The sequence below is a fragment of the Dunckerocampus dactyliophorus genome, chromosome 7, assembly GCF_027744805.1.
Source record: "Dunckerocampus dactyliophorus isolate RoL2022-P2 chromosome 7, RoL_Ddac_1.1, whole genome shotgun sequence".
Classification (NCBI taxonomy): Eukaryota; Metazoa; Chordata; class Actinopteri; order Syngnathiformes; family Syngnathidae; genus Dunckerocampus; species Dunckerocampus dactyliophorus.
This window is the reverse complement of record NC_072825.1, coordinates 5,841,834-5,863,852: the sequence shown is the minus strand read 5'-3', so window position 1 is coordinate 5,863,852 and position 22,019 is coordinate 5,841,834. Positions and strand designations below refer to the sequence as shown.

The window sequence follows — 22,019 nt, the reverse complement described above, 5'->3', positions numbered from 1 at the left end:
CCCCGCCCATTGAGGTTTTCGCCAACATTCCCGAAACCCCGCCCTTCCACAAGTGACGCCACAGATCCTAAAACCGGACACCAACGCGACACCAACTTGACTAAAAGATAAATAAAAACACGAGATCACCTCTGACCTTTTATGTCCTCACTTTTTACGATAAAAATAAAGTTGAAAAGAAATCCTCAGAACTTCCTCTGCTGTGACCATAGTTTTTTTTAACTGTAACGCTGGATTACATAACAAGTGCATCCTTTTTATGGCTTTATTGGAAGTTAATGTTTCCGAACAGAGATGTAAAGACACATTGTACTCAAGTAAAAGTAGTTACTTATTTTTTTTACTCGTTTTTGTGCTATTTCCAATGTAGCAACGTACCACAAACCGAACACTGAACATTAAACCTCCACTAATCAGTCTTGTCCGGTGTATTTATAGATATATACACTTTTAAAACAGAAAATGTGCCATCATTTAGCTTTGGCCTTGGATAGTTTTCACTGTATTTTCACAACTTCTTTTATTCTTACTTTATTTGTACTTTCACTTCGCACGCTTTGTTGCTGTTGCTATTACGACTGCCTTGAATACTGCAATTACAAATACACAAAGAAACAATTTCATTAACACAAGAATGGCATCTACTGAAGTTTCAGGCTTCGTAAGGAGATTTCATCAGACTGTGGATACTCCATTCATACTTCCTGCCACTTACACAATCTAATCACACGACCCAAGCGCTACACTAATTAATGTGCGTTTAAAAAGGAAATAATGCTCGGTTTTAACAATCATAATTTCATTAATTTGAATTTTCAGATCCACGTGAACCTCTTCATATAGTTTGAACAGTTACCTACATTGTTTTGAATACCTACATTGAAACCATTAAACATTTTTACATAATTATGCCCGCTTCGCATTTTGATCACATTTTACATTACATTTTATTTTTCTTTGTCTTTTTTTGTGACCACTAAAACCAGGACCATCTTAAATCAGGAATAGCAGAATTAGTTGGAATTCACATGTAGAGAATTCAGTGAGAAATTTCATTCATTCATTCATTCATTTTCTATACCGCTTCTTCCTCATTAGGGTCGCGGGGGCATGCTGGAGCCTATCCCAGCTGACTTCGGGCGACAGGCGGGGTACACCCTGGACTGGTCGCCAGCCAATCGCAGGGCACATATAGACAAACAACCATTCACACTCACATTCATACCTATGGGCAATTTAGAGTCGTCAATTAACCTAACATGCATGTTTTTGGAATGTGGGAGGAAGCCGGAGTACCCGGAGAAAACCCACGCGCACACGGGGAGAACATGCAAACTCCACACAGAAATGCCCAGGGGAGAATCGAACCCAGGTCTTCCCGATCTCCAAGCTGTTACTGTGTTGGCCAACGTGCTAACCACTAGACCACCGTGCGGCCGGTGAGAAATTTCAGATGGATAAAATACAAAAGAAGTGTAATGGCCTCAGCATGATGTACATTTGAATGAATGAATAATGAATAAAATCCTTCCATTTTCTATACTGCTTGTCTTCACTAGGGTCGCGGGTATGCTGGAGCCTATCCCAGCTGTCTTCGAGTGAGCGGCGGTGCACACCCTGGACTGGTCGCCAGTCAATTGCAGGGCACATATAGACCAAAAAAAAAAATTCACAGCTATGGTCAATTTACAGTCTCCAATTAACCTATCATGCATATTTTTGGAATGTGGGAGGAAGCCAGCGTACCAAGAGAGAACCCATGCACGCATGGGGAGAACATGAAAAGTCCACACAGAGATGTTATATGATCCCACAATCTCCTGAAAAGTTGCTGGAGGCTGATAAATAGTTCACAGTCTTTATTTACAGTACAAAAATGTAAATGTACATTTATCGCTGTGAGCCCTCTGAGCAGACAAAATGTTTAAAAAAAAGGGGGGAATTCAATCTATACACAATAGTATCATAATTAACTGTTCCCTGTTTTTGAAACACACACACAAAAAAAATTAACTTGCTGGTTCGTTATTAACTTCGTCGAGGCCTTCGTCGTCTTCTTCCTCTTGCTTGGCATCCACCTCGCTGGTGTCGGAGAACTCGTGCAGGAGGACGTACTCGCGGCTGCTGAAGCCGAATTTGAGCACGTCCTTCTCTTTGAGCTCATAGTAGCGCTGCGCTTCGATGCGCTGGTTGTTTAGGTAAGTGCCGTTCCCGGAGCCCAGATCGATGATATAGGGCCTCACCCGGCGCCCCGTGGTGCCGTCGGCCCGTGTGAACTCCACAAGTCTGTAGAAGCAGACATGGAGAAGGTAGATTTGACACTGCTAAAACCACATAAAGCTACTTCTACTTAAGTAAAAAGACAGACCTGTACTGGAATACTGCATGCTGTTTGGAGCAGGATGGGTGATCAATGGGAATGTCGGCAATTTTGCGCTGTCGCCCCATCAGATAGGCACTCTGTCTGTGAATGTACATGACTGGAAGTTGCTCGTCATTCTTGAAAGGGTACAGTCGCCACCGTCGCTTGGGAATGCGAGCCTCGGGCGGCTCATTGTACTTAATCACAACTCCACGGAACGTGTTTGTGTCTTCCGTAAGCGCTCCCGACAGACCAAAGTTTGGTTTCTCCTTGTCAGCAGGAGGCGCTGACGGGCTGTTACCCCCACTGTTGGGTCGCCCAAAGTCAAACTCTTGGTTTTCCTCACGCTGCCGACGGGTTTCCCTGCGCTGTTCGTCGTGGTGCCGACGCTCGGCTTGCTGGGAAGATGTCGCGTCCCGTTCCCGGCGTCGGTCGCCGTTGCGGTCTCTCTCCTGAGGTCGGTCCGATTCCCACCTGCTACGCCTTTCTTCCGGCAGCTCATTTCTTCTTCTGTGGTCTTCTCCAGCAGAGCGATGCTCTTCACGCTCCTGTGTTCATTTGGTAAAAAGACGGTTGAAGTCCAGTGACAAATAGGCCTGTCGCGATAATCAAATCAATTGACTGCATGATAAATAAAAAGTAACTCGATAAATTGACATGTGCATGCGTGTTTGTTGGCACTAGCGAGTGCACACAGAGTGTGAGTGTCGTGAGGAGTAACAAGCAAGCTAACGCAAATGGGTACCAGTGAATGAGAGTATTCACAGGCGTACCAGTGACAGCGCAGTTACCGTACTTCGAGGGTCATGACGCACAGACTACAGTGATTTCAAACCATAGCCATGTGAAAGTATACTGCAAACATATTGAATAAACAGAGGAAACAGTGTGGAATACTGTCTTGGTGCCTGTTGTGTATAAAACACCATCTGGTGTCAATTTCAGCCCGTTTGCGCATGGTAATTTTGGTGACAAGTTGTATAAATAATACAAAACAGTGGAACTTAAGGCCCTGTCCACATGGGAACACTCTTGAGAATTTTTTTTGTCGTTTTGAAAAAAAGTTGTTTCCACACTGTGCCGGATTAGTAATTAGTTGCATACAGACGCGAACGGATATACTGCGTGCAGGGCTGGGCAATATGGACCAAAACGCATATCCAGATATATTTAGGTTGAATATCGGTATATAATATATATCTCAATATTTTTAAAGCAAAGCGAGTCTAGACAAAATCAACGCCAAATATTAGTGTCAAGATGTTTTATTAAAATAAATACTTAAAAAATACTAATAAGTCAATTATCTTTTTTCTTAATAACAAACCTTTAGCGATGCTCAAATCGTCAGCTAATAACAGAAGAACAAACTATGAAGGAGTGCCCGGTTTAAGGGGAAATTGTCAGCAACTCAAAAATACTTTAAATTGAACAGGAGTATTTTTTAGGTAAACATTTTTATAAGACATGCGCATGTCCTTATTTTGTGCCAACCAATATTTATTTTATTATCTTGCTTGTTGAATTTATTTAAACGCTCTTGCCATTCCAATTACAATGCTAAATATGGTAATGGTTTCATTTTATTTGAACATGCATACAAGTTGCAATGAAATACATCACATAGTACAATTCGCAGTTCCACACGTCCGAAAGGAGTAAGAAGAAGCAAAGATTATTTAATCCTACCCCCCATCGCTTTACATCTATTGCAGTACATTTATTCACTTCCTGTATTTCATGTATCTTTTAATGCATAGAAAAGTAATAGGTAATGTGTCCATGTGGTAATAAAAATGTCAGTGTTTTGTTACAATCAGAATAAATAATCATACATAGTAATTAGTATATACTCTTGTAAACCAGTAATCAGAAAATACTCTTCAGACATTAAGGTTTATTACTTTTGATATGGTGTACTCACATTAATATGCCATATATTGCCATTACTTTAATGAAAAAATGGTCTCAAAATCATTTATCTGCAATAATTTGGTAGGACAATTATCGTGAAGCAAAATATGTTATTGTGACAGGCCTAGTGACAAATAATTTTCATCATAGACCTTTTTCCCCATCACGAGAAAAGAGACCACAACTAATCAAAACAAACACACATGGCAAAAAAACTATGGCAAAATTAACTGCCACTTTTGTCAACACATACAAACGACACAAAATGTTGACAGAAATTAAATCGCATTATTTCCGATTAAAATCCATTGTAATTCCGGCAACTACTAAAAGTTTGTCTTGATTTTACGATCACAAGTAAAAAAATAAATAAAAACTAGAACTGAATTACCCGCTTTAACTTGACGTCAGCATTGCGATGCGCACTTCGGCTTCTCCTTCGTGGGCTTCTGCTGCTTCGTCTGTCCCTTGTCCTGCCAGGTGACCTACATAAAAGAAATGTCATTAATTTATGGGACTGTTTGGTGCTTCCTTCCTCGCATGCCGCCAACATTTGAACGTTCATATTACAAGAATTATATCCCGCCGCTTCCTCTTTTGAGTAAGCTATGCCAACATGACACACACTAGATATGTTTGTTGTCAGCTAATGATAGCTATTTGGCAAAGTTTGGCTATCCCTGAATGTATAGCCTATCTTAACAACAACATGAATGTAAACTGCCTGAAATCGCTTTTGTGTTATATGGCTGGGGTGTTCTTATATGTTGTTTTAGTTTCAGTAAGTGTAACTGGGATTGAGTTACATACAGTCCCTTCACGTGGTTAAATTGATTAAAGGTTTCCAGAGGCCACACGTCGGTTGCGCAACAAATGCTAACAGCTAAGCTAGCAAACAAACAGACCACAGATGTCGAGAGAAGGCCAAGCTGTTGACCCTGTCTCAGATTCGTTTCAAAAACACTCAAGAGAAATAAAAAAACAAACAAACCTGCTAGGTCTCCTCCTAGGTGGGCTGGTGTTGCTGCTCGGCGAGCGGCGTGTTTTTCGCGGCCTCTCGGGGCTTAGCTTCTCTTGTTTCACCTTAACTTTCACTTCCGGTGAATCCCTTCTCTTGTGGCGCTTTTCTTTGGCCATTATTCGACAATTTAGAGAAATAAGTGTCGGTTTTGATTAGACGTACATCACCGTTTCCACAAAATAAAGCGGAGGACTTTACCAGTAGCTGATTGTTGGAACTTATTTTGTTGCCTATTTCCGCTTCCGGTGTTACGCGGATAAAACATCTCGGCAAAACAGGCCTTTTCTCACTAGTTCCGCTTGCCTTGTTCACAGACGCAATAGCAATTTCAGCTACAATGAATAAAATATAATCGAAACACATTAAAAACATGAGAATAAAGGCTAGCGTTTGATATTTGTGCTAAATTAAACGTATAAATAAAAGGTAACTCATAACTGGCTAGCGTCCTCTTTCGATTCCACTCGGACCAATTAAATGGAACACTCGGAGGGTGTTGTCATAACAACGCAAAACGTCAACGCGAACTTTTTTCCTTATGGAAATCCACCTGTTGCAAGAATAATACAATAATTTGACTATATAAAAAAAAAAGAGTACAATGATTGAGCCCTTACAGTCGCTCCTGAAATATGATACTCCGGTTGTCGCTAACCAAGGCACTGTTAGGAAATCAGTAAAGGTGAGTGGATAACATTTTATAGTCACAATTGGACAGGAAAAACATTAATTGTATGTTGTTTATTCGGACATTAATATAGCTTAAGTGCAACTATAAACAGCTTAACTATTGTAATCTTTTGTCTATTTTATCTTCTCAATGCTCCAAGAATAATAAAAACATTTTAAACAACATTTGGTTAGTATATTTGGAACAAATCTAATTTAATTTAGAAAAAATATTTGAATCTAGAAATTAATTTAATTTATACTTAACAATTAGGAGTTTGCCATGTTAGAAAAGTGAGTGTATATTTACAGTTGGTTATGGTAATAAAAATGATCATTTCCTAAGCTAGGGTATTTGACAAAGTAGCTGAAAAGTTTCTCTATCCAGGGACGTCCATTTAAAGTGAGCCAGCACCAGCCTGTGGACTCTCCCGTGCCCCCTCCCCCTAAAACCAAACCCCCTGATGGCACGAAGCAGCAAAATGAGGAAATCCTCCATGTCATGTTTGCACCCAGGTAACTCTCATCTCCTTCCGTTTTACAACATGAACAAAGCCATTGCAGATGATAGTTTGTCCATGGCAGGGAATGGACAGAGGGCAACCAGGTGTGGCTGCAGCGAGTGTCCACTGCACCGTGCACGAGAGCTGATGTCCTCAACCTGGAGGAACTTCTGGACAGGAAGCTGCAGCAGAGGCGCGCCTTAGAAACGGGTATCTGCCCTGTCCGCAGGGAGCTCTACTCGCAGTGCTTTGGTAAACACATAGAAGTGTAAACTTCACACTGGATGGTACATCACACAGCATATCATAGCAATCCCACGACACAGTAGTAGTGCAACATTAGAATGTTTCAAAATGAGGTGTAGTAAACCCTCCTTAACATATCAGCAGTGGTTAACTTCTTTTTACACTTGCATGTCAGTTAAAAAAAAATGATATATTACACACGCCACATTAACTGGTTAACACATTTTTACAATTATTAAAAAATGAGATGTGGCACACACTTCCTAATGCATTGGCAGTGGTCGACTTCTTTTTACTCTTGACGGGTAAGAGTGTTTCAAAGAGAGCTGTAGCAAACAACCTGCTTAAAATATTGACAGTGGTTAACTGATTTTTACATTGGTGTGACCGCTAAAAATGTTAAAATCGTGTAAAAGTGTGGCATGGCAGTTAAAAATGCGACATATTGCATCCTCCTTAACGTATAGGCAACGGTTAACATCTTTTAATACAGTACTTAGGAATATTTAAATATTACATCTATTTTATTTATATTTGTATATTATTTTATTAAAATATTAATAAGTAGACATATTACACCATCCTTAACAGATGCACACTGATGAACTTCTTTTTACTTTGTCTGACAGTTCAAAATGTGATATATTGCACCCTCACCGTATTAACAATGGTTAAATGTAAAAGAGATTACTAAGAATTCAATTACTGTTACTTTTTATGGGGGAAAGTTATTTGCAAATCTGAACCAATTGGAGCCAAAACAGCACATAAGCCTAATTTCCATTCCATTCCATTCCATTTTCCTCCGCTTATCCGGGTCCGGGTCGCGGGGGCAGCAGTCTCAGTAGGGAAGCCCAGACTTCCCGGTCCCCGACCACCTCCTCCAGCTCCACCGGGAGGACACCGAGGCGTTCCCAGGCCAGCTGTGAGACATAATCCCTCCAGCGTGTCCTAGGTCTTCCCCGGGGCCTTCTCCCGGCTGGGCATGCCCGAAACACCTCACCAGGGAGGCGTCCGGGAGGCATCCGGACTAGATGCCCGAGCCACCTCAGCTGGCTCCTCTCGATGTGAAGGAGCAGCGGCTCTACTCTGAGCTCCTCTCGGATAACCAAGCTCCTCACCCTGTCTCTTAGGGTGAGTCCCGCTACCCTACGAAGAAAACTCATTTCAGCCGCTTGTATCCGCGATCTCGTTCTTTCGGTCATGACCATAGGTGAGGGTGGGAACATAGATCGATCGGTAAATTGAGAGCTTTGCCTTCCGGCTCAGCTCTCTCTTCACCACGACGGTCCGGTACAGCGACCGCATTACTGCAGACGCTGCGCCGATCCGCCTATCCACCTCACGCTCCAACCTTCCCTCACTCGTGAACAAGACCCCGAGATACTTGAACTCCTCCACCTGGGGCAGGACCTCATTCCCAACCCGGAGGGAGCAATCCACCCTTTTCCGACTGAGAACCATGGCCTTGGATTTGGAGGTGCTGAGTCTCATCCCAGAAGCTTCACACTCAGATGCAAACCGTCCCAGTAAACGCTGCAGGTCACAGCTCGATGAGGCCATCAGGACCACATCGTCTGCAAATAGCAGAGATGAGATCCTAGTGCCCCCGAACTGGACTCCCTCGACACCTTGGCTGCGCCTAGAAATTCTGTCCATGAAAATTATGAACAGAATCGGTGACAAAGGGCAGCCTTGGCGGAGGCCAACGTTCACCGGAAACAGGCTTGACTTACTACTGGCAATGCGAACCAGGCTCCTGCTCTGGTTGTACAAGGACTAAATGGCACGTAGTAGCGCGCCACCAATCCCATACTCCCGGAGCACCCCCCACAGGACACTGCGAGGGACACGGTCGAATGCCTTTTCCAGGTCCACAAAGCACATGTAGACCGGTTGGGCAAACTCCCAAGTACCCTCCAGGACCCTTGTAAGGGTGTAGAGCTGGTCCAGTGTTCCGCGACCAGGACGAAAACCACATTGCACCTCCTGTAGCCGAGGTTCGATTAACGGTCGTACCCTTCTCTCCAGCACCCTGGAATAGACTTTCCCAGGGAGGCTGAGGAGTGTGATCCCCCTATAGTTGGAACACACCCTCCGGTCACCCTTCTTGAAAAGGGGGACCACCACCCCAGTCTGCCAATCCAGAGGTACTGTTCCCGACTTCCACGCAATGTTGAAGAGACATGTCAGCCAAGACAGTCCCGCAACATCCAAAGCCTTGAGGAATTCAGGGCGAAACTCGTCCACCCCCGGAGCTTTGCCACTGGGGAGCATTTTGACTACCCCAGATACCTCAGCCACAGTGATGGAACTGTGCGCGTTCGTATCCTCAGTCTCTGCTTCCTCTAGGGAAGGTATGTCAGTGGGATTGAGAAGGGCCTCAAAGTATTCCTTCCACCGCCCAACTATATCCTCAGTCGAGGTCAGCAGGCTCCCGTCCCCACTGTAAACAGTGAGGACCGGGCACTGCTTCCCCTTTCTGAGGCGCCGGACGGTTTGCCAGAACCTCTTTGAGGCCGACCGAAAGTCGTGTTCCATGGCCTCACCGAACTCCTCCCACACCCGAGTTTTTGCCTCGACCACCGCCGAAGCCGCGTGCCGCTTGGCCTGCCGGTACCCGTCAGCTGCTTCTGGAGTCCCACAAGCCATCCATGCTCGATAGGACTCCTTCTTCAGCTTGACGGCAGCCCTGACCTCTGGTGTCCACCATCGGGTTCGGGGCTTGCCGCCACGACTGGCACCGACCACCTTGCGGCCGCAGCTCCGATCGGCTGCCTCAGCAATGGAGGCACGGAATAGAGCCCATTCGGACTCGATATCCTCGTCCTCCCCCGGGATGCAGGAGAAGCTCTGCCGGAGGTGAGAGCTGAAGACTCGACGAACAGGAGACTCTGCCAAACGTTCCCAGCACACCCTCACTACACGTTTGGGTCTCCCGGGTCTGTCCGGCATCCTCCCCCGCCATCTAATCCAACTCATCACCAGGTGGTGATCAGTTGACAGCTCAGCCCCTCTCTTTACCCGTGTGTCCAAAACATGCGGACGCAGGTCTGATGATACGACTACAAAGTCGATCATAGACCTGCGGCCTAGGGTGTCCTGGTGCCATGTGCACTTATGGACATCCTTATGCTGGAACATGGTGTTTGTGATGGACAAACTGTGGTTCGCACAGAAGTCCAACAACATCACACCGCACGGGTTCAGATCGGGGAGGCCGTTCCTCCCAATCACGCCCCTCCAGGTCACACTGTCATTGCCCACATGGGCGTTGAAGTCTCCCAGCAAAACGACAGAGTCACCAGTTGGGGAGCTCTCCAGCACCCCTCTGATGGACTCCAGGAAGGCTGGGTACTCTGAACTGCCGTTTGGCGCGTACGCACAAACGACAGTCAGGACCCTTTCCCCAACCCGAAGGCGTAGGGAAATGACCCTCTCGTTTACCGGGGATGACTCCAACACAGAGGCACCGAGCCGGGGGGCTATTAATAAGCCCACACCAGCTCGCCGCCTCTCCCCTGCAGCAACTCCAGAGTAGAACAAGGTCCAGCCCCTCTCGAGGAGTTTGGATCCAGAACCCAAACTGTGGGTCGAGGTGAGTCCGACTATATCTAGTCGGAATGTCTCAACCTCTCTCACAAGTTCGGGCTCCTTCCCCGCCAGAGAAGTGACGTTCCATGTCCCAAGAACCAGATTTGGCTGCCGAAGACCAGGTCGCCTAGGTGCCCGCCCTCGACCGCCACCCAAAACGCAATGCACCGGACCCTTATGCTTGCCCCCGCAGGTGGTGGGTCTACGGGGGGGAGATCCCGTGTGGCTTCTTCGGGCTGAGCCCGGCCGGGTCCCACGGGTGAAAGCCCGACCACCAGACGCTCGCCTGCGAGCCCCTCCCCCAGGCCTGGCTCCAGGGTGAGGCCCCGGTATCCCACTTCCGGGCGAGGTGCGGTCTCTCCTCGTGTGTTTATTCATAGGGGTCTTCTGAATCACTTCTTTTTACTCTTGACGGGTAAGAGTGTTTCAAAGAGAGCTGTAGCAAACAACCTGCTTAAAATATTGACAGTGGTTAACTGATTTTTACATTGGTGTGACCGCTAAAAATGTTAAAATCGTGTAAAAGTGTGGCATGGCAGTTAAAAATGCGACATATTGCATCCTCCTTAACGTATAGGCAACGGTTAACATCTTTTAATACAGTACTTAGGAATATTTAAATATTACATCTATTTTATTTATATTTGTATATTATTTTATTAAAATATTAATAAGTAGACATATTACACCATCCTTAACAGATGCACACTGATGAACTTTTTACTTTGTCTGACAGTTCAAAATGTGATATATTGCACCCTCACCGTATTAACAATGGTTAAATGTAAAAGAGATTACTAAGAATTCAATTACTGTTACTTTTTATGGGGGAAAGTTATTTGCAAATCTGAACCAATTGGAGCCAAAACAGCACATAAGCCTAATTTCCTCTCTTATATTAGAGGAGCTGATTCGACAGGTGACCATCAACTGCGCCGAGAGGGGCCTCCTGTTGCTGCGGGTCCGAGATGAGATCCAAATGACCATCTCAGCCTACCAGAAGCTCTACGAGAGCAGCGTGGTGTTTGGCATGAGGAAAGCTTTGCAGGCCGAGCAGGGCAAGGTGGACATGCAGCAAAGAGTAAGCAGGACTAGGTTTATTGCGTGCACTTCTCCTGCATATCCAGCAGAGGGCAGCCTTTATGCAAAAAGCAGATTTTCCTTCACTTTTACACATTTAGATTCTGGATTTGGAGAGTGAGATGCAGGAGCTGAGCAGTCAACTAAATGAACAAAAAGCCGAGTGTGTTGCCACCAAGAAGAGGGAAGAGGAAAAGCGAGAAGTGCAGGAAAAGAAGCACATGGAGCAGGTTCAGTTTCTGAAGAGAACCAACCAGCAGATCAAGGTGAGGATAGAAAAAAATAAGAAAATGTCTTATTTTATCTTAACATTTGGATTTGTATTTCCATTTAGGCCCAGCTGGAAGGGATTGTTATGCCAAAGAAGTAACTTCCATAAAAGCGTCCAAAAGATGACGACATTTAAGCCAACGATGAAGTTAAGGCAAGATTGTTCCCCTGAGAGTGAATCCAACACTCATTTGAACAATAAAGCATGATTAAAAGTCTTTTGATGTATATTTATTGCTCTACTTTAGCGTTAGTTTGGACCTTTTTGCCTTTCTGCCCTCTGAAGGTGCCGACTGAACGTCTTTTTTCTTGTTCTTATTCCTGTTTTTAACGTTGTGTGTCTCGTAATAGCGCACGCCCACTTTCTTGGACTTCTTGGCGCGGTCCATCGCTCTTCTCTGTAGAGGCAAAAAATATATGAACACATGAATATATTTTTTTTCGTTTCAAGGAAAATGGGAGTAGCTAAGGACAAGGCTTACCTCTTTGGATGTAAGTTTGGGTGGCTGGGCAGGTTCGTCATCTTCGGCTTTCCTCTTCCTGTTTTTCTGGGGTGCAGCTAAAGCGGAACACAAATAAACGTTCAACTTAAAAAGGTCAAACAACCATGCATCATTTTGTGTTATTCGACTAACTCAGGAAAAAATAGAAATATGTGGTCCTAGATGACCACAACGTATTCCGCCAGGCATCCTCCAATTGTTTATGGTACTGACAAACAGTAAATGTACTATATAGGCAGGCTCAACAAAACAATCAGTTCAAATGAAACCGTTTATCGGTCCTTGACTGAGCAAAATAGATTTTTTTAATGAAGAGGAACTTAAATGCTGGCTTTTGAAGTATTTTCATGATGTTATGTCGTCACAGACCTTGTCAAATAAATAAAGTAGGCTTCGCTACACATTTTAAAATAAAGCCAGGAGCCATTTACCAGTGAGTCTGCTACAGATCAAGTTGTCTTTCTTCCATGAAAAGGCTAATCTAATCATGATAGCCTGTTAAAACGTCGTGTTGTACCTTTCTTCTGTGCTTGCTTTTTGGAGGCTTCTCGCTTGGTCTTGATGTCAGTCAACACTTTGTCAGAAAGAGATTTCGGTATCCTGTCCAAAAAGAGAAACAGGTTGGTTTGGTCTCCTGACTAAGATAAAAGTTGACTGACCGTATCGCAGAGAAGCGCTTGGTTTTGGCCCGGTCCAGAAACTGCTTGTACTTGGCAATCTTCTCGTCCAGCTCGCGAATGACCTGCCGGGAACTCTTGCTGGGAGCCGTGGCGGGCTCGTCGACCTGAACCTCTTGGCCGGCTGGTTCACCGGCGCCTTCCTCCTCCTCCTCCTTCTTCTCTACACCCTCCTCTTCCTCACTGTCCTCTTCCTCTTCAGTTTCCGAGCCGGAGAAGTTGGAGATGTCTAGGTCGGGCATTTCCACGGGAACCAAGTCTTCCTCGTTGAATTCGGGCGCGACGTTGATCTTGCCGAAGTTTTGTTGCACGTTGGAGACAATCTTGTCGAGCTGCTCCTTCTGTTTCTGCTTCTCTTCGTCTTGAACAGCGGGGACAAGGGCGGTGTTTTCTGTCTTTCCGTCTACTGCCTCTGAGGGGCCTTCTACTGGCAACGGTTCCTTGTACGAGATAAAGGTTTAATAGTAAAAAAGATGGGAGGAATATTGTGAGACTATCCATGAAATATTTACCTCCTGGTCTCCTTGGGGACCTGGGGGCTTCACAAAGAAAGGTATACGCCCCCTCTGCCAATCATTTAACACCATTTTGGACACTGTTGAGAGATCTGGTTCGCCTCCCTGCCCAAGAAAACACAATACAATACAATCAGAGGACATGCTACACTGTTAATTCATAATACAAAAAATATAAAAATTGTAGATTTTATTTTTTTTTGTATTAAACGTTAATACAGTTCACCTTTTGCGTATTTGCGGCATTTTTTTAGTGCTTCTTTTTTTTTTATTACAGTGTATGAACGCTGTTCCAGGCTGAGCCTGGCCCTTTAAGAAATGCATTGTGGGAGTGTCTCTCTTCCTCTCTATTTTGGGAACCTATCCCCCTGAGGTAACACTGTATATATGTTAACAAATGGAATACATATATATTTTATGTAATGTTAAATACATATGTTTGTCAAAATGAATACATGTATATGTTCGATACAATTATTTCCGATTATAATTTAAAAATGTAATTAATGGACACTTTTATAAACAATTTCACATTTTAATTATTTAACTGGCTGTATAGATTTTTTATTTTATTTGTAATTTACTTGTGATAAGTAGCATACGTTGTCTTCTCAAACCTTCAAAAGTTTGCCAGTGCGGAAAGCCAACTTCTCCAGGAAATCCTCCGCGGATGTCCACGTGGGGACGCGGTAGGTCTTCTGGATGTATTCCGGCTTGGCCCGCTCCAACACCGCCCCAATGTGCTCCTCTGGGTTCTTGATCTTCTCCACTTGAACCTTCACGAGGAGAAAAAGCCATGAAGCTTTCAGTTAAAAGGGCAGTACGGCTTCAAAGAAGTGATGCTTGTGGGTGATTCCAATCAGCTTCACTTGAAACTAACCAAAACGTACCACGCCTTTGAGAACGATATCTGTTTCACTGTCTTCTGAGGGGTAGACGACTCCTGGACAATCAATGAGGAAGATCCGCCTCATTAAAGTGATGTACTGCCATACCTGGAATACCAAATGTCATTTGTTTTGTTTCATGGTTTTCATGGTTGCATGGATTCATAACAAGTAGCTTTTACAAAGCTCATTTGCTCATTTTAATTACAAGAAACACTACCTTTGTTTCTCCAGCAATGGGTGCCACATTGCAGACTTTCTTTGAGCGCAGCGTGTTGATGACCGAGCTCTTCCCCACATTGGGGTAACCTATGAAGCCCACGCTTATTTGTTTCTTATCTGTGTGGAGCTGCAGGAACATGGAAAGTCACAAGGGTCATTTTAACAGAAGGCTTTGGGGCTGGGATGCGTGTTTACCTTCCCAAACTGTCTGAGGAGCTGAATGAGGGAGCCTTTACCAAAAGAGTTGGTGAGGCTGGCGTGGAAGGCCAGGGTGGGATACTCCTGGGACAACAATGCCACCCAGCGTTTCTGGTTCAAGACGGCAAAAAGACACACGTCAGTGCAGCAGCTCACAGTACGTTGCAGGAGAAACACCAAAGGAAACCACGTACAGTCACCCATGTGGGGATGAGGTCACACTTGTTGAGGACAAAGATCAAATGCTTCCAGGACTTCTCCTTCTTGATGTAAGCCTCGATGTTCTGGGAGCGCGTTCCCATGGGATCACGGGCGTCCAGGACTTGGATGACGACGTCAGATGAGTCGATCACCTTAGGCAACAAATTAAACATGTTAACAATTAAATGTTAGGATAAAGTACAAGTACAAGCGCTAGCATTGCTAACAAGCCATTTTTGCCATAGGAGAATCAAAATGGAAATAATCTGTTCCAATGTCAACCTATCATCAACATCATGCTAACATTGTTTATTCATTCCTTCATTATTTTCTATGCTGCTTCCGCTCATTAGGGTCGCAAGGAGCTAGGTGGCGTACACCCTCGACTGGTCGCCAGCCAATTGCATGGCACATATACACAAACAAACATTCACACTCAATTTAGAGTCGCCAATTAACCTAACATGCATGTTTTTGAGATGGGGGAGGAAGCCGTACCCGCTAGGTACACGGAGAAAACCCGCACGGGGAACATGCAAACTCCACACAGTCGAACACAGATCTTCCTGATCTCCTGACTGTGTGGCCAACAAGCTAACCACTTGCCAACCGTGCAGCCATTGCTTATTAAATGTACAGACAATAGTTTACATCACACAACGTGTAAAAATAATTTAAACCACTGTTAAATAATCAAATGTAAAACACTACATTTTTAACTTTAATGACATATAATGACCGTTCACATCACATAAGTGTAAAAAGAAGTTGAGCAACGTGAATAGAAAAGCAGTCTACCTTTACCTTGAAAACAAGTGACAATGGATATGCAGACACCAGTCCTTTAACGCCCTGTGTATATTCTTGTTAAGTGTTGCAAAAAAGGCCACAAAAAAACAAATGCTGTTAATGTAAATGAGTTAATCCTGTGATCCTCACAGGATGGGCAAACTACAGCCCACAGGCCACATTCGACCTGCAAAGTCTTTTAATCTGGCCCGCCAGACACTTCCAAAGTATTTCATTTGAACCTTTAACAGGTACAGTAAGATCTAGCTGGCAACATGACTTGCAATGCTACTGTGATGAGCTTCAGCTGCATGGAAAATAGTCTACAGAAGGTTCCATCATTCAGACAGTCACCTCAACCACAGTGTAAAACAAAAACACCACCACCACCACCACCACCACCACAAGTCAACACACTTGACAAGCAACGTAACCTACCCGCTGCACCATGTGGGCATCAAAAGAAATGTCTACACTCCGGTCTAGCATGCCTACGGTTCCACAAAAATAAGAGAAGAGGAAACGATACCTTGTAAAGTTCTCCCCATATCCTCTTGGACTGACCCTTTTTGAAGATCTCCTCACGGGCCGCGTCCCTGTTGTCAAAAAATGACAACATGAAGTCTTTCATGTAAACTGATTACGACTGGACCCACAAGATGAGGTGGAAAAGTGATTCAGTGAGTAATAATTCAGTGGGGCTTACCGGACCCCTGTGTCCTCTGTCACCAAGTCTTTGTCTTTGTCTGCGTTGTAGCTCATACTAGAAGCTTCAGCCTGCGCCAACAAGTCCTTCACATCGCTGACCACCAGACTGGGCCTCTTCCTCTGCGCTTTGGGCCCAAATGTGGTCTCGAAAGCCTCAGTGTCTAAAATGTGCACCTTAGAGTTCTGCCAAATAAACAATAAAGATGATTTATACTACACTTCAAGGGGTTATTCTATCATAAGGTATTTTCCACCGCTTTGGTTAGTGTTAACAGTGAAAAATACAAAAACTAAAAATACAGGGGGACATCTAAAGTCAAACGCAAATGCAGTGGTATGCTTCGACATTCAATGCCGGTAAAGTCACGGATAAACACACCAAACAGATATTTTACTGGAAGGTACGCAAAACGTCAAATTTCAAACAAATTCAGGTCAGTGAAGGATTATCTGTATGAGTGTTTTTTTTCTTTTAGTTTGACTTCTTTATGATGCCAACACAGAAGGGTACCAGTGATGGCAAAGAAGAGAAGTGTGATGATAACCACAGAACAGGAAACAAATCATCATCTCAGAGGTTGCCCTGTTTTACACTCAGGAGTTCTGTAGCCTGGTATGGACTCACGTGGGCTTTGACTCGGTCATGCAGCAGAGACATGGGTAGTTTGCTTTGTCGCATCACGACACGATACGGATCTTTCTGCACGGCACTCATCTCGTCTTGGAACTTCTGAAGGGAGGTCTGCTTGATGACACGTGTGTTTGCTGGAACACAACAGGTTTAGTTTAAACAGAGGCAGGGATTAGCGCAGAACCCGCTTGTCTGTGCTGTTGATGTCGCCGATCCGGATATATCAAACAAGTCTTTAAGCCCCGATCCACAGTGTTACTCTTACTATTAAAGTATGTCGACAACAGTCTGCCAATCTGAGGGGTGTAGAGATATGCAGGTTCCACTGCATGTGTGCAGAATAATGACCACAGCCTAAGCATTATAATTTTGTGATAAACAGTATGAATTTAGTATCACAAAATGTGTTAGCATACTTACTAAACCACTTGATATTCGGTTCGACTCGGGCCACCGTGCCGGGACTCACAGTGGACTGGTACTGTAAAGGTTTGATGACTTTTCCTCTGTTATTACTGTGGAATAAAAAGGTGGATTAAGTGCAGTGCAGTCACTTTTACACAATCAGCACACAAGAAACAATGAAATCTGTCATTTACCATCTCTGTTTTTGTCTGTACATATTCAGACGCTTGATGGTGGCTCGGTCCCTCATGTTGCTGCCTCCAGCACCTTTCACCCGATCTGATAAAGTGTACTTATGTCATTTATCAGTTCACAGACCACCAACAACACAAGCATAATTACGCCAATTAACTAGATAATACTCATTTGCTAAGATACTGCTACGCAGACTGAATTGACGTAATACTGTGTCTACCATTGTGGTTGTAGACTGCGGCGGTGCATCTCATTAGACTGCTTAAGTGTATCTAATATTGTGACCGGTCGGAGTTTTTATGTAAAAAGCCAAATGATCGAACTTTAAACTACATAAAGACGTTACTCAAACGTGACACATTTCAGTACAGCAGGTAATCAAACTAGGAATTATGGTTGCACTTTTTAAAAATATGGTAACACACACAAGGTTTGGCAAGTTGCATGTCAATCGACTAGCTATAAACAAACCGTGCGGCTAATGCTGCTAGCTTACCCGGGTTGCTGCTGGAGGCTGAGGGATTAATAGACATCTTTCCCTTAAACTGAGGCTTCACCATCTTGACTGTTTAGACGGCCAACCCTTCAGTGATATTTAAAAAACAGAAGCAGCATATAAATGTGTCCAAAATATAAAGTTTAGTCGCTGTTGTCCTCCCCTCAGCTCGAAACTGTACTAACACGTGTCACGGGAAAAGGGAGCCGGAAAAACGTCATCAAAACGGGACGGTGAAGATGACCAATCAGAGGGAGACGCTTGACTGGAGCCTGTCATGAACGTAAGTAAATATGCACTGATACGAATCCTAATCAAATACAAATCATCACGTTTTCTATAATTATTTTTTGATTATCCCAGAATCCACAGTTTGATCTATATAGGTAGCCTAAACAATTAAAGAACAATAAAATAGCTGATGTAAAGTTGCACACATTCAATAATATTAACAGTAATAATATGCAAAGCATAAATTGGAACACAGTCATTAATATTAGTAATAATAATAATATTCGTAGAAATAATATGCAAAGCAATGTATAAATACGTGTTTTTGGATTTTCATCCACAATCCTTATGTGAGAAATGAACACATAAGTCTTTCTCTTTTCTGTGCGTTCTAAAAATATAAAAACTAATAAAAAGAAGGAGCTAAGAATGCACGTATTCAACACATATTCCGCCTGTAAAGCATTCTAAAAAAACAAACAAACATATAATATGCATATAATGTGACATGCATATTAACCAAACTTGGGCTGCTGCAGTGTGTTTTTATTTTGGAGTTTGGAAAAGTTAATACTAGGTGTAGATCTTCGTTTCTATGTTGCCACGTGAAACCAATGCGCCAAGGAAGGAAGTTCTGGCAATGCTTAAAAGGAACAAAATACGACAAAATACTGTAAGTATTCCATGTTATCATGAATGTACCTGTTAATACATGGTTACAGCATGTTTATAATACTAAAAAACCTTGTTGGAGGTGTTTTAATAGCAGTCTTTGTAGGCGGCATAGTTGTGTCCCATTACGTGCAATAATGAGCTGTCTCTTCTTGTCTGTTTTTATATGTTTAGAGAAAACAGAAAAGTGCGTGTTCATGTCTCACATAAGGATTGCGAATGATGGGCAAAATTCCAACGAAAGTGCAGTTTTCCTTTAACACCGAACAGAAGCAATAGAATACGATTAAAACATTAAACAAGATCTTATGTTATCATTTCTCAACATGTACATTCCTTGATACAATAAGTCGGAAAAATATGATCCAAATATCAAATGTAAAAAATAGTTGAATCCTTACGTTCCAACAACAATAGCAGCGACACATTTCCAGCCAGCTATAAAACCTCTTGAGTACACATGTGCATTATAAACAATACACTGTTAACAGTTGCTTCTTCTCAGTTTCTCACAGACGATCAAATACACAGATGTAGGAATTTGCCTTGAAAACATTTGCGTCTTCTCTCCCACACACGGCCCTCGCAAAATGATATTCCAGATGCATTTCAGTGGGCAAAAGGTAGTGGGAATCACTACACATCGAGGCAGGGGTCACCGTGACAGGTCCGTATCTATGCACGTGAATGTGCACATTTGTGGATAATACGTCAGCCTGTCCAACATGCAGAGTCTCTGCTTTGAGTCAAAAAACTGGAACAGCGGCAAGGTGATGGGGTCGACTAAACAAAGACAAACGACTGATGAAGGCCACTTTGTGTTGGAGCTAAAGAAATCTGTTGCAAATACAGACAGAGCGACAGCCACCATTGTGTCCAAGTTGATTAAGTGTACTATAACAGAGAAAAAACATTTGTGGAGGCCACAAAGCAAATTCTGTTTTATTGTTAAAACTTAATAGTCACTTTGTAACAGCATCCATGTGCTAGTTTCTTGACATTTGAGGCTATAACTCATTCGAAAGGCATTTTCTCCCCATCTGTAAGCACTGGATAGAGCAAAGAGGCGGCCAGAAGCTCCTGTCTTTAGCCATATCCCACACCTCATTTGTACACTGCGTCTGTTAAAGGAAAGATGAGGCCCAATGTGAAGTATTAGGAATCAAAACAAAAATGAAACCATCATGTTGGAATGAAATAGAGATGGATGTTTTGTTATGCTAATTTGTAACATATTGTTCATTAACGTTGTTAGTTCAGATCACAAAAATCACATCACAGGCTTTGGCTAAGACCCTTTGGGAGGAATTGTCAGATAATGTTAATAATGATGTTGTTGACAACTACAATCTCTTGCGCAGACCTCCACGTTTAGTCAAGTTAAGCTAAAATGTGCTTTTGTGCATTCAACGCAGGCAGCACACTCCTGAATAGAAAAGCTGAAGGATGCTGGGGGGGGGCACTTGCTTACATTTTATACTTTAAAGATTCTCAACCCAGGGTAGGTCAAAATAAGGTAATCTATCTGAATCAACATCTAGCTTTGTGAAACAGGGGACAAAGCACTTTTAACATATCTCATGAATAATGACAGAATTTTATTTTTACAATATTCTAAGAGAATAAATAAAGGGCTGCAATTTGGACACCCCTGCCTTAAGGTGTTAGATGATGAAAGCTGCTCATATGCTGTGAAGACCTTACCATTCATTTCTCTTGAAACATTTAAGCCATGGGGTGGGTCATCGAGAGACAGAATAGACATCTATGGTCAGGAAGAGAGCTGCATGCTCACTGGCTGAGAAGAAATGCCTGTTTTAATGTACCAAAGTTTGGAAATCACCGGAAAATTGTGACTGCCAGAGCGCGGAAAATAAACACGTACTCATAATGTATGGCGTTGGACCTCAGTGCCTTCAGTCACCTTGGTTCAGAAATCCTTCAAAAATTAGCGGGGTTCTGGAAGAAACAAATCAGCCCCTGAAAGTCTGAGATTGGTTGATAAAATTATGACTGCTCGAGCGCCGAAAAGAAACGCAAACTTATTTGACCTCAAAATGATTAGATTTCTTGGTTTTGATGTTCCCCAAAACTGACAAATAGCAGAAGCGTAGGCCATCTTGGTAAAGTATCCTGTAAAGTCGAGTAGGGTTCTTGATTAGAGTCAGATTTTTTGGATTACATTGTAAACACGCAGATCGTAAAAAAAAAAAAGAAATAAAAAAGGCAGTTACCAAGCAGGGTTTTCCCCGAGATATAACCTCTCCTGCAAGTTTGTGACTGCGTGATGAAATTATGACTGCTTGAGTGCAGAAAAGAAATTCATTTGACCTCAAAATGAATAGTTTTCTTGGTTTTGGTATTCCCGAAAACTGGTTCCAAATTGACAAATTAGGCGTCGGCTAAACTTACCCGTCTGAGCTCAGTTATTTCAGCCACCTTTGGTAAAATATCCTGCAAAATCAGGTAGGGTTCTTGATTAGAATCTTAGTTTTTTTTGGATGACTTTGTAAATACGCACATAATAAAAAATAGCATTTGCAATTATGACCATGTGCCCTGCTACCTCAACTGCAATGGTGCAAATAACCTTCAAAATGGAGAGGGTTCTTCCTGACACAGAACCTCTCCTGAAAGTTTGAGGTTGGGTGATAAAATTGTGAACGCCGAAACGGCAAAAAGAAAATGCAAATTCATTTGACCTCAACATTAATAGTTTTCTTGGTTTTGGTATTTTTGAAAACTGGTTTGAAACTGACAAAAGCATAGGCTACACCTACTCATCTGTCCTCAGTTGCCTCAGTCACCTTGGGTAAAATATTAGGTTCTTATATATTGAGCAGATAAGTCTCAGGAAAGAACTCAATTCTTTCCTGAGACTTATCTGCGTCTGAAAGTTTGAGAGTGGGTGCTAAAATTGTGGTGGCTAGAGAGCTGAAAAGAAACACATTTACTGTACTTTAGTATGACTTCACCTGCCTCAATCATGCACTGTACATTTTTGTAATGTAAATTCACACTAAATTACTG

At 43.1% G+C, this 22,019-nt stretch overlaps 3 protein-coding genes across 3 annotated transcripts; 1 reads left to right on the top strand and 2 right to left on the bottom strand.

The window, feature by feature from the left end:
- Positions 1–174: 174 nt before the first annotated feature.
- On the bottom strand, positions 175–5,557 carry snip1 (Smad nuclear interacting protein). The gene is made up of 4 exons (XM_054782545.1): positions 5,268–5,557; positions 4,668–4,761; positions 2,369–2,910; positions 175–2,286 (listed from the first exon to the last, which is right to left on the bottom strand). The coding sequence occupies exons 1-4, from the start codon at positions 5,411–5,413 to the stop codon at positions 2,010–2,012; spliced, it is 1,059 nt and encodes a 352-aa protein (XP_054638520.1). The 5' UTR covers positions 5,414–5,557; the 3' UTR covers positions 175–2,009.
- A 233-nt stretch (positions 5,558–5,790) lies between these two features.
- dnali1 (dynein, axonemal, light intermediate chain 1) lies at positions 5,791–11,869 on the top strand. The gene is made up of 6 exons (XM_054782970.1): positions 5,791–5,979; positions 6,355–6,482; positions 6,552–6,721; positions 11,212–11,390; positions 11,491–11,655; positions 11,724–11,869. The coding sequence occupies exons 1-6, from the start codon at positions 5,899–5,901 to the stop codon at positions 11,757–11,759; spliced, it is 759 nt and encodes a 252-aa protein (XP_054638945.1). The 5' UTR covers positions 5,791–5,898; the 3' UTR covers positions 11,760–11,869.
- A 5-nt stretch (positions 11,870–11,874) lies between these two features.
- On the bottom strand, positions 11,875–18,296 carry gnl2 (guanine nucleotide binding protein-like 2 (nucleolar)). The gene is made up of 16 exons (XM_054782969.1): positions 18,087–18,296; positions 17,590–17,674; positions 17,411–17,505; positions 16,985–17,124; positions 16,358–16,542; positions 16,181–16,247; positions 14,856–15,014; positions 14,659–14,772; positions 14,462–14,590; positions 14,245–14,349; positions 13,972–14,130; positions 13,352–13,459; positions 12,822–13,279; positions 12,680–12,762; positions 12,142–12,218; positions 11,875–12,057 (listed from the first exon to the last, which is right to left on the bottom strand). The coding sequence occupies exons 1-16, from the start codon at positions 18,148–18,150 to the stop codon at positions 11,899–11,901; spliced, it is 2,187 nt and encodes a 728-aa protein (XP_054638944.1). The 5' UTR covers positions 18,151–18,296; the 3' UTR covers positions 11,875–11,898.
- Positions 18,297–22,019: the final 3,723 nt, after the last annotated feature.